The sequence below is a fragment of the Temnothorax nylanderi genome, unplaced genomic scaffold (genome assembly GCF_030848795.1).
Source record: "Temnothorax nylanderi isolate EJ_2023f unplaced genomic scaffold, tnyl_v1.0 TNYL_tig0011_pilon, whole genome shotgun sequence".
Classification (NCBI taxonomy): domain Eukaryota; kingdom Metazoa; phylum Arthropoda; class Insecta; order Hymenoptera; family Formicidae; genus Temnothorax; species Temnothorax nylanderi.
Window position 1 is genome coordinate 1,155,290 of NW_027249073.1, and position 12,445 is coordinate 1,167,734.

The 12,445-nt window shown below is 45.9% G+C and overlaps 1 protein-coding gene across 1 annotated transcript; it reads left to right on the top strand.

Annotated features, from left to right (window-relative positions):
- The first annotated feature begins 1,186 nt into the window (after window positions 1-1,186).
- Window positions 1,187-12,150, top strand: Clic (chloride intracellular channel protein 5). Its single transcript, XM_071697142.1, has 4 exons — window positions 1,187-1,426; window positions 9,741-10,046; window positions 10,167-10,493; window positions 10,683-12,150. Exons 1-4 carry the CDS (start codon window positions 1,358-1,360, stop codon window positions 10,761-10,763), a joined length of 783 nt encoding a protein of 260 aa, XP_071553243.1. The 5' UTR covers window positions 1,187-1,357; the 3' UTR covers window positions 10,764-12,150.
- The last annotated feature ends 295 nt before the right edge of the window (window positions 12,151-12,445 follow it).

Genomic DNA, 12,445 nt, shown 5'->3' on the forward strand with positions numbered 1-12,445 from the left:
TCCTTATACTCTGTGTATTAAATCTCGAAATAATCTGAAGTTGTGCACCCGTCTCGTCATAACATTATCCTCGACGCTTTCACGACTAAAATGTCATAAACAAAATAACACAGTTCCAAAATGTCACAGTTCCAACTTTTAAAAATCAATTCATTTTCGATCGTCCAATTTTCTTAAAATTTCACTTTTACTTCCTTTGAAATTGCAAATGATGGCGTTCACACACGCGAGACTAGTCTTCCTTACTTTCTACATAATTTTGGTCAGCAATGTCATGTTGCATCGAAGTGCAAATAATAACGGTAAGAAAATATACAACGCGAGTTAAATATTTCAAAACGTTTATTAAATATTAAAAAGATACATTTGTAAAGAAAGCGTAATGGAAGAAAGTACGTGCTACGCTTTTCAAGAACCATATCGCTATTCAGTTACCGAAGAAAATGGAAATTTCTCGGAAGAATTGCAACATAAAGTATAAATTAAAAAAATATTTTCTGTCGCACAAACAATAAGTATAAGTGATGTATTGCATTTATTATATAGGGAACTTCAATAGTAGAATCACCCCTACAAGATACTTTGAAGAACATTACGAAATGTTATATAGAACCTCGAAATAGCGAGTCGTTGAAAAAAATATTGTCACTTACCTGTGCGCCTGACGAAGAAAAGTGAATTAAAAAAACGTTTATGTAACAAATATTGGGACATTATATTCAATTATTTATATTTTAGTAAACATTTAATAGGAATAATGTTAATTATTAATTGCATCAAGCAAATGTTAAAATTGTAGTAGAAATCTATCGTATGATAATTATACAAGCAACGCAAAAGTTTAGAATAGATCTCAAGAGTGCTCTAATTCGAATATGGTTCATGTTGTTTCATAAAAGTGTTAGTATCGCTTATGTCCATTTTCTATCAACGCAGATTAACTTTAATCTCGGTTTAACTTACTTTTTATCTTCTTCTAATTTTCAGAACTAAGAAAAGATAAAAAAAATAAGTTAACCCAAGATTAAAGTTAATCTACATTTGTAGAAATGAACAATAAACATTCAAGTATACGAATCGTACGTCGAACCGCATTCAAATTTGGCGCGTCTCGCGCGCGACAAGCGTCACGTGATTCGGCGGGCGCGCCGCAGGCGGCGCCAGCGGCGTGAACGTGGCGCGGCACGCGCTGCGTCAGTGTTCCGCGGACTTCCATCGCGTTCTGTTCGTTTCCCCGATCTCCGTCCGGTTACGCTCCGCGTCACGAGAGAAAGAGAGGGAGAGGTAGCCGCCGAGAAACGCCACAGGACAAAAGTGCCTTCTTCCATCTTCGCCGCGCACGGTGACTCCCGTCAGGATGGCGGACGACAACCACGAGAACGGCACCAGTAACGGCGACGTGCCCGAGATCGAGCTGATCATCAAGGTGAGTGTGTGCCACGCGCGGTGCGCGGTCGAGGATCGCCGCGCCGAAGCGAGAGCGAGATGGACAGATCGGCGGGACGGGGAGGGACGGGAGGGCGGGAGAGGAAAGAGGAAGACGGAGGAAAAAGGAGGAAAAAGGAGGCGGTTGTCGGGTTGTCCCGTGCGCGCTATGGGCGTGGAACGTGGAACTGCCAAGTGCCAACTGGTTCCCGTATTCGCTCCTGCGGGAAACCGCACCGCAGGAGCCAGTCCCTTCTTTCCCGGCGGGACGCCGCGACCGTGAAAATCGACCAGTTCGGCTTGGCCAGCGGATATAATTCGCGCCGTGACCGTTGACCGTTCCTCGTCCGCTTCCCTTCCTCTCTTTCTCCCCCGCGCGACCTTTTGTTTTTGTTTCGCGTCACGTTCGCCGTCGCGTAGCGTTCTTCGCGAGCCCGCCGGCCGCCCTTCGTCTCCGAGGAGTCCGAGGCTCTCTTGCGCGTTCGCCGACGCGTGATCGCCAGGGACCGGAGCCGTGAACGCGCGAGCAACGGACGCGGTGCACGCGGAGAGTACGTGCGTACGTCGCGGTTGCTCGGCCGATACGGCGCGGCGCGGCGGTCGAGAGACCTCCTCGCGGAACCGGGAGCGAGGAGGGCTCGTTGCCCGCACCTGTGTCGTGTGTCGCGAGCTTTTTCGGTCCGTGCGTCTAACGTTAATACGAACGAAGGGGGTCGAGAGACCGGTTTACCGTCGCTTGGCTCGATCTCCGACGACGCGACGCGACGCGGGCCCGCTAACCGTTCCCCATCGCATCGTCGCGAATGGAGATTTCCGTCGGTCGCTGATGGATGCCTCGCGTACTCGATCGTGTCGGCCGACGGATTGGAACATTAGGTAGACGAGATCCGGAAGACGGCGCCGTTCCGGGCCCTTCACGCCGCGTCGCTCCCTAAGAACCGGAGCGTTAAACGCGCGGCGCGGCGCGGCGCGGCGCCGTACGCGTATGCTACACATTTCTTTACGCATGGAGTCATCGAGGGCGCCGCGCCGCGCCGCGCCGCGCCGCGTAAACTCGTCTCCCTCCGCCGAACGTTTGTGCATTCTGCGAGCGTTACGCGCGGGCAAATGGGACACGATAAAAAAAGGCGCCCGCCGTCGCCGTCGCCGTCGAAAAGTCAAGCCGGGCAGAAAAAAGTTGTCCGACGCGATTTTACGACGCGATGCAAGTGGACGGGAAAATGAAAGGTCGGCGACTGGACTGGTTTTTCCGCCGGCCGCGGCGGCCCGCCGGAATTTCCCCCCCGGGATTTCGAGCACCCGCGGATCGCCGCGGGATCGCGATACGGGATCTAGGATCTATGATCGATCGGGATCTAGGATCTATGATCGATCGATCTTGTATACGGCCGGGGTACAAACTCCGTCCGTCGCCGCTGGCGCATTCCTATCTTATCGGAGTAATTCGCGCGGCGTCTTAAAATCGTGATCTCTTTATATCGCCAGATCTCTTTATCTCGCGCGATTAGCGGCCGTCCGCGTCGGAGAAAATGTCGAGGAGTTTCACCAAGGGACTCTACGCTTCCTTTTTAGGTTGTCATTGAAAGCGCTCCGAATTCGCGTCGCACGCGTTCCGGACGTACGTGTCTTTTACGTGTTGGAAGTAGATAATTTTAATTATTAATAAGTGCAACACCAATATGATATGTAATCAATTTATTTACGATATGATGTACCAGATATACAATCAATTTGAGAAAAGCCTTAATTAGACTTCCAAGATCCAGTCATCGTAAATGGCGTTTTAAATAGGTAATTTTGAAAGAGAGTAGAATATTTTGACGATATTTCTCACAGTAACTTGGAACCCTTCGAGTCGCCCTCTTAGATCTCTCTCTCTCTCTCTTTTTCGCTTTCTTCCAAATAAAGAAACGAGATGAGTCAACGGCAAAGTATTATAATACGACGTATTCTCAGAAATAAAAATACGATAAACAGGATGTAAGATCGTTGATCTTACACGATATCATAATTTTGCGGTATCTATATCGCCATATTATGATTTCGATATATTACGATATCGTATTACGTTTTCGATTCCGATTAGATTAGCGGCCAGGGGCCAGGGCTGTTCGCGATCGTTGTTATTCCTGGTCGATCTCCGACTCGATCGAGGGTGAGCTCGGCGCGGGTTCTCGGAACTTTCTTTTCACCGAGTTTCCAGGGGGGAACGACTCCTCAAGTGGAAACAGGCTACCTTCGTATGACCATTAAAGAGCTTGCGATTGAACTTTCGCCGGCGATCGATCAGATTTCTTCCGAGAGAAATACCGCATGCCGTACAATTTTAACATAATATCGCTGAATTAGATGACTGGATCGTGAAAGGAATGAGGCGTTTCGAAGTCGAAATCGTGGTACAATCTTTTCTCCTGCCACAGGAATAATTTACAACGTAAATTATGAATAATTATAATTAAATTATTATTTATCGTGATTAATTTTTCTCAATTACTAATATTTATTATTAGTAATTATTATTAATTATAAGCTATAGCTATGTGAAACATTTTAATACATTCGACGAACCAACTGTCGATCCGAAAACTTCAATATTTGTATATTAATGTTTTTGTACAAATATGTAATGTAAGGAAAAGGTAAAGAGGAAAATTGCCGACCGGTGTTTAATTTCGTCGAAAGCGTTCGCTCTCTAGTCTTCACTTGGTTCTATTGTCGAAGGTGAGACACGGTCGCCATATCGGTGCAACCTGTCCTTAAGTGTGCCAACGGGAATTCTACGCGGCAGCCTTTCAGATAACTCAGGCTTATCATCTCGATTGCAGCGTTAGATAAATATTCAGGTAGCCGGCGAAGTGTTACACTACCAAGAATGCGCTCTTCACAGCCAATATATCTGGAATAAACATGATAAAAACACAAAAAGTTTAGTCGCGGAATTATCGGTTCTTGCTTGATGCAGCGGACAAATATCGCGATAAAATCGACTCGTCACGGAAAAAACTGAAATCTCACGGCATTGCTTATCTGCAGTCGAAGAGAAATTTCTTGTCGATAACTAATTATAACGAAATGGCCGGTATCTAGTTCATTGAGGCGTGCTACTATCGAGCTGGAGAACGTCGCGACTTCCTCCAAGTCCGCGATAATGTCTCGCTGCGATTCGATTCGAAATTGCCTTTCGAATCGAATCGTGCGTACATATGAATGCCGGCGTGAACATTCAAATCAAGTTGAGCTTTGCGTACCGTGCTCTCTCTCTCTCTCTCTCCATCTCTCGCAACGAAATACCGTAGACGCGCGCATATTAAACGGCGGCCATTTAATTTATTCAGTTAACGAGGTCAGAACTCTATTCCGGCGCGTCGCTGCCACACCGCGCCGCGCCGCGCCGGCCGGATCGGCTATACCGTTGTTGCAAATCGAAGAACGACGGAGCGGTACAGACGTAATTCTGGAGCCGATCGCAGGTCGAAATCGCGTTTTGTGCGAAAAGATTTAACGATAAACCGGCCGGCCTTGCACTCTCGGCAGACGATCATGCGAGGTTCTCTCGGGTAAGTGTGTCAAACGGGACGAAACGACGAGCGGCTACCGCGAGGTCCTCCGCGAGATTCTACCGTTAAACGATGGACTCCTTTGCCTTCCGCTTTCCTCGCTCCTCTGGCTTTCCCCGCTGACTTCGGTGACTTTGTTCCCCGGATCTTCTCTATTATATTCCTCAATAATTCGAAGAATATGCTCGCCGATTTATTAAAACTGGAAGAGTGAGAATTGAAAGAATTAAAGAAAAAATTTTTTTGAACTTGCTTTCCCTCGAAAAATTAGTTGAAAATGAGCTTGATAAGTTATAAGATAGATTGTAATATTTTTAAGCTAGACAGAGTAATAATAGAAAAAGATCCTTGTTCCTCCTTAACGTCTTCCTTACGCATACATTATTTTTCTTCGGAGTTGTTTGTCACACTTATACAATACAAGTACCACGTCACAAGTGTCTTCTTCTGTTTCGCTAGAGTTATTTTTCTCATCGTAGTTACATTGAGCAAAAGAATAATCGCGTAACCACCTGCGAGCGCGGCGATCGATCGCACTTTAATCTCCTCTAAGGTCATTACAAGCGTGTCTGGGTGGAAGTCAGAGACACTCGGAGAGTTCGCACGATCGTTCCATCACGGACACGTAACACCGTCGCTCAAACAAGGCATTAAAAGAGAGAAAAGAGTTGCGCGAAGAGGAGGAAGCCGTCCTTCGCGCGACGCGATATCGAAGGATATACCGATGTCCACGCGACCGCTAATAACGAAACGTCGTCCCGCTAATAATAGCCGCTTACGCGCGTATCTTCGCGAATGACGTCCTGACAGCATTGTTTCCTTTTCCCTTCTTTTTCCCCATCCACCCGTCGTCGGCTTCATTCAGGAAAAATGGCGAGCAGGAGGATCGCGAGCGCGTCGTGAAATTATGGCTCTCGCTGCATGCGCCATATAACTCATATATATATTCGCAGAAGTCGTACTCGCACGCGTGCGTACATGTGTATATATTTGCCTACTCGTAACGGTATATTCTACAGCAGGACGCCGACTGCGTCCTGTACATGTTCCGCGTGCGATGGAGATGTCCGTAAAAGGAGGCTCCGCATATTGTATCATGTATCTTAAGGAGAATTATAAGCTACCAAAATTTAAATAGTTTTTATAATACAATTACGAAAGATGTAACAGGGAGATGCAAGTAGATTATAATTTATACCGTCAATTATAATACATTAAATCGCACACTTGCCGCGCTTAATCGTCACGCTAAAAAATTGCAGTTTCAGGACGGAATTGTGTCACTTTCGAAGTCATTGACTCGTCCATATTTCATGAAGCCGTTCGCGAGATAGCTTCCTCGTGGACGGTATAAGACCTTTGTTGTGCAGAGAATTCTTCAGGCGAATGACACGAGTGCCCAGGCACGCATTAGCTTCTTTCAGCCATGAAACAAGGTTGCCCGCGATGTTACCATTAGCGATACCAGCGATGCGTACGCCGCTCTTAGTCGTCGGTCTTCCTTTTTTCGTTCGATTTTTTTCCCCCGTTTTTTTCCCCGTCCAATCCCGCGGCTTCGACGGAGCCGCGTAACGTTGTCGCGAGGCCGCAACAACGCGAATCGTTTGTGTAACCGACATCGACGCGAAAGGGAAAAAAATAAAACGCTTCGCCTCTCGTTTCTCTCGCTCACCTAAACCGAGATTCCACGGCGAAGAGGTCCCCCATTTTTTCTCTCCCCCCCCCCCCCCCTCGTGTCCCCCAAGTTCAGCCCGTAAATATGCTGAACTCGATCAAACATCAAACGCCAGTGGTTTCGTCGATCCGCGTTCGGCAAACGCTTGCGCGGCTTTTTAAAGGAATGGAATTCGCCTGCGTGTGTACGCGCGCGTCGTATCTCCCTCACGGCGAGTTAAATCGTGTCGTTAAAATTCTGAACGTTACGATAAATTGTGCCAATACCGCGGAAGGAGAGCGATTTGTCGTCGCGCGATTTAACTTGGAAAAGATGCGCATCCCTCCCCTCTTGTGTCACACCCGTCGTTTCGACTTGTGGTTTGGCTGGTTGAGCTGGTTCTCGTTCCGCGGGATATCGACGGGATGCGCACCTGACGTCGCGGACGAATTTTCAGGCTTTCGTAATAGAGAAAGGAGGTGAGGAGCGCCGACCGGGTGAGAGATAGAGCCGCGTTCGAAGATGGAAGACGTTCAGTGTCTTCGTGACATTTGATCCACCATCCGCGTTCTCCGCGCGACTCCTATATTCGACATGAATACCAATGCTAGATTTCCGCTGGGGAGTCTCGAACATACTTTTCTCCAGGCTGTTATTGCGCTCTCGCTTTATTTTACATTCAGTTTTGATGGCGTTTTGATATCGGCATTGTTTTATTCTTCCTTTTTTTAGTAATCCGGGAAAAAGATCGATATTAGAAGCAACGTTGTGGCAAAGTTGCGGCTCAAGTTGACGTAAAGACGGTTTCGATTATTAGCCTCTCGTTATCTGCTTATTGCGCGCTTTATTCTGAATAAATGACTCATACCTCAAAGTCAGCTTGCACAATCGCGGATGAAAGAGAGAGAGAGGCATAAACTCTTTGAATATCCTCCGCGGAATTCCCGATTGGGGCATAACCGCCGCGCAGAAAATCAAGCTCGCGTCGATAAATCAAATCAGCGAGGCTCGCTTGACCATCCTCACCGAATTGTTGTCATATTTTATTTCACCTTCTCGTACGTTCCAGAGATAATGACGCAGACGTCGCGCGATGACGTTCCGCGTTAAATTTTTTCGATTAACCGACAGTAGTTTCGATATTCGTTGACGAGCAACGCGTTCAACTCCGAAAGATGTTTAACAGATGTTCGATGGACGCCTGAGGGATTACCATGACACGCATTCATATCTCACATTCAGCGCCAAGAGTGCGGTTGCTTGAATCTCACTCGTGTAAGACAAATAAAACTTGCTATCGGACGGCAATATACATCGCTGAATGTGGAAACAGATCCGCGCCTTTGAGGCGCGTGCAAAAAATACGTAGGATATAAAAAGAAGCGGTCCGTCAATAAACGAGAGAACTTCGATAAGGATGTTTTTTTAATTAAATAATTTCAGAGGTAATTTTCTTCGAGGTTTTGCTTTCGTTGATATCCAAAGATACTCGTTAGAATATCTGAAGACTTTTAGGAATTAAAAATTGCGAAAAGCTCAGAACTTGTGACCTATAAAAATTTGCTATTGCATGCTTGATCCGCGAGAATCGCCCGTTGACAGGAGATCTCCTCCTGGGAAAATCGCGCGCGCGCTAAATGGAACCTCTAGGTCTCTCACGTTGTGCAACATCCGAAAACGGACTGTGCGTCATCGCCGAGAGAGAATAAAAAACTGCTCGAGGTGCCGGCTGATGCGCGTGTGACGTATGGGGCTGTGGAAAGTAAGACGACATCGATAGTAGTAAACGATAGTAGCAGCGACGATACACAAAGACACCGATGCGCGATGGTGATATCGCGGGACCATCTCCTCTTCTCTAAACGCCCGGCTCGTTAGATCCTAGAAAAGCGGCCGATTGTTAGCGCCCGATGAAAATAGAACCTCCGTTGTCCGAGAGGGACAGAGAGAGGAAGAGAGAGAGAGAGAGAGAGGGAGAGAGAGAAAGAGTTGGCGAACTGCCGAGATTCAATTTGCTCGAATTACGGTTGTCCGAGGAGAGAACGATTACGTTACACAATGCGTGGGTTGTTTAGCTTCCATCGGTTGGATAAAGCCGGTAAAGGATCAAAGTATCGGGGGAAACGATCAGAGTGGAATGTTGTCATAGCGAAAGATATTTCGCGCGATTGTCCATTAGACACGGTATTAGACGCGCTATCGCAACAAATCTTGAAACGGTCAAAGGTTAAAAAGTACCAAGGCACGAGAGGTGTATGATTGTAGATTACAAATGTCAGAGGGAAACAATGCTGAATGGTCGGAGCCGCGGGATTGGGGAGAAAAAATTCCCCGATGGTGAGATGTAAAGATTTGTTTTTCGACGTTTGACGGCACGCGCTTTCTAACGTCGAAAATATCAGGATCCGCGCCGAAAATAGCACGTCGGGATAGAAAGAAGCAAAAATAAAAAATGGAGATAATTTTAATCGGTATATTGCGTAAGGTTTTTTCAGGATGGCCGTGAACGCGCGAAGTTAGAACGTCAGAGACGAGCGAATAAATAAACCGCGACTTCGGGAAAACGAGAGCGCCGTGCGCTGGCGGATTGGGTTCGGTACTCTCTCGATTATTCGGCCGATCGAGCAGCAGAAAATGCGTGGTGGTGGGACGTCGCGCGTCGCGTCGGTCGGAGATTCGACTAATGGGTTGGGTCTGCTCATCGCTCGCGAACACAATGATCCGCGCGTTTCGCCACGCCGTTGTTAGATTCGTGCACTAGTTGCCGGATGACGTCAGCCTCTTATCGCCCAGAGATACAGGCAGGATAATCGAATCCACGAGATACCGCGGAATTTACATGCCAGCCTTAACGCCGATAGCCGCGAGAACGCGGCTTTTACTACAAAGAATGACAAGATGTAATAATTCATGTAAAAAAAAAAAAAATCTTGTAGATGTATTTTAAATCGTAATAACATATTCTTTCTAAAATAGATTTGAGATCGCGTATATTTTTTAAATCCTACATACATATATCTTGATGCTATTTATCTTGATGCTAAATCTAACGAAGAAATATAAATATATTGATATCAATCTAAGGAAGGAAATATTGCTTCTAGGCATCGACGATCGATGGCCGTCGAAAGGGCGCCTGTCTCTTCTGCCAGGAATACTTCATGGATCTGTACCTCTTGGCGGAGCTGAAAACGATCTCCCTGAAGGTGACCACCGTGGACATGCAGAAACCGCCGCCCGACTTTCGCACCAACTTCCAGGCCACGCCGCCGCCCATCCTGATCGACAACGGTGACGCGATACTGGAGAACGAAAAGATCGAACGGCACATCATGAAAAACATCCCCGGCGGGCACAATCTGTTTGTACAAGATAAGGAAGTGGCCACTCTCGTGGAGAACTTGTTCAGCGTGAGTGTCGGTCAATCCGGTCGAGAGTGAAACCAATCGGGGAAAAGAGCTGTCGAATTATATCCCTTTCTCTGGCGAGGCGAGAAATTACATGTCGTTCGCTCCGTTCATATATTTCAGAAACTCAAGTTGCTGCTGCTGAACGCGAAGGACAAGGACAAGGATCCCAAGTCCTCGTCGCTGATGGCGCATCTGCGCAAGATCGACGAGCATCTGGGCCGCAAGGGCACGCGCTTCCTTACCGGCGACACCATGTGCTGCTTCGACTGCGAGCTGATGCCGCGGCTGCAGCACATCAGGGTCGCCGGCAAGTACTTTGCCGACTTCGAGATTCCGGAGACCCTGGTGCACCTGTGGCGATACATGCACCACATGTACAGGCTCGACGCTTTCCTACAGAGCTGCCCGGCCGATCAGGATATCATTAATCACTACAAACTGCAACAGGTGAGACGCATTAGAGTGGATCTCTAATTGTATTCGCGAGATGTCAACTAAATAATTAGCGCTTTTCGACAAGCCTTTGATTCACGCCTACGCGTCACACAATGACGCAATCCCATTCGCCGCGCAGTAAAACTTTTCCCATGTCCTCGACCGATATAATTGTAACGAATCTCCTCTCGTTATTTACAGGGTATGAAGATGAAGAAGCACGAGGAACTGGAGACGCCGACCTTCACCACGAGTATCCCGATCGAGGTCAACGACGACTAGGCTGGACCTTCCTCAGCGTCTGCGATCGCGTGACTTCGATTAGACATCGACATCGGCCTATAGCGAGACGGCGAATCGCCTCGACGGAGTTCTAACGGCGCGCATTTTGTAATTTAATATATTCAACATTAGTATCGAAAAAAACAAGCAGGGATTTTTCCGCTAGAACGTCGGTCTTTTGAACTGCGAAAGCTCGTGTCGTCGCGACATCGATCAATTCATATCTTTTTGCTAAGCAATCATTGCTGTATTACATCCCTTTCTTGTGGGATCAAGTCAGGTGTAAAACGGATTAGCTTTTTTACTGCAAACGACGCGAAAACATATATAAGTGCATTAAGGCATTCAAAGTCTTAAAAACGATTCTAGAATATTGATCTTCTCCATTTTTCTTCTACTTTCTTTTTTTCCCCTTCGCTATGTACAGCGTACGTAGTTTTGACCTGAGTAGTATTAGCAAGATTTTAATTTGCTATTGTTGATCTAAGGTTTAAATTTATCAGGAGAAGCGATGATGATATTGCCATTCTCTGACGGCAACAATCATGGAAACTAACACCAAGAATGCAAAAGAAACGTATGCCTTCGAGAGAATCAAATTGGTGCCATTATTGTATTTTTGCAATCTTAATACGAATTATCCTTTGGATAGTGATCATTATTCCTAGGCATTATTCTTACATAAGACTAAGCAAATAAAGTAGATGAAATCAATGTAGAACGCTTGATAAAATATTTCAACATCATTCTTGAATTTGCGTAAATCTTTTTAAACATTAGATTTCTCTTTTTTTTCTCATTGTTTTCATTCAACCACTCATCACGAGCTATAGTGACAAGATACTTAAGCATGATTGGGATTTGCATGAATAGGAAGAGTACGTCGTTTGGAATTATAAATTTGTTCAACACGGCTTTACGCCGTGCCCTTAAACGCGTTTGCACAATAGAGAAACAGAGACAGGTTATCGTTATATACGTAGAAGAAAGAAAAATATGTTTTTCCGTATCTCTCGCGAGACACGTGATCCAGAGTGCGTACGTTTCTTCTGGATTCCGCAGCGCGGTTCGAGGCATCTTGTTATTCCCGTTTCATCGTTAGCCACTTTTACTGATTTACAAGCAGAGAACGAGCGCAAAACAGTTCCCACGATTGTTTTCCCCGAGTCGAAAGCATTTAAAGTAACAGCATCCGGGAACTCGACTCCTACATTTGCTTATTTTCACTAATCCGCTGTTCCAGAAAACCGAGCAACAGTGCGACTCGTAAGCAACTGTCTATTCCGCATTAGTAATTCTATTATTATTATAATTATTATTATTACTATTGTATTATTAATTTTGGTTTATATATCCGTAGAAGTCAATATACCAGTGTTTACAGTAATGCCTGGAGCACCCCATCATTTATTATGACGCAAATGCGCGGCATAGGCTAAGTTCTCGTATAAAATATTATAATTTTATACACGATATTTGGGCGCTATTTTTTTCTGTTAAATATATACACGATATTGATATTTTTATATCTCGTGGCGATAAGGGCGAGCGTATAACATTTTATTCAGAGCGTCATCTCAGTAAGCTCTATCCTAAAAAGGTGAAGAAAAAGACTGGTACAGAGCGAGATGTAAGGTGAGTTTAACTTTAGAAAAACATCCCTTCAACACGGAATATTTTTC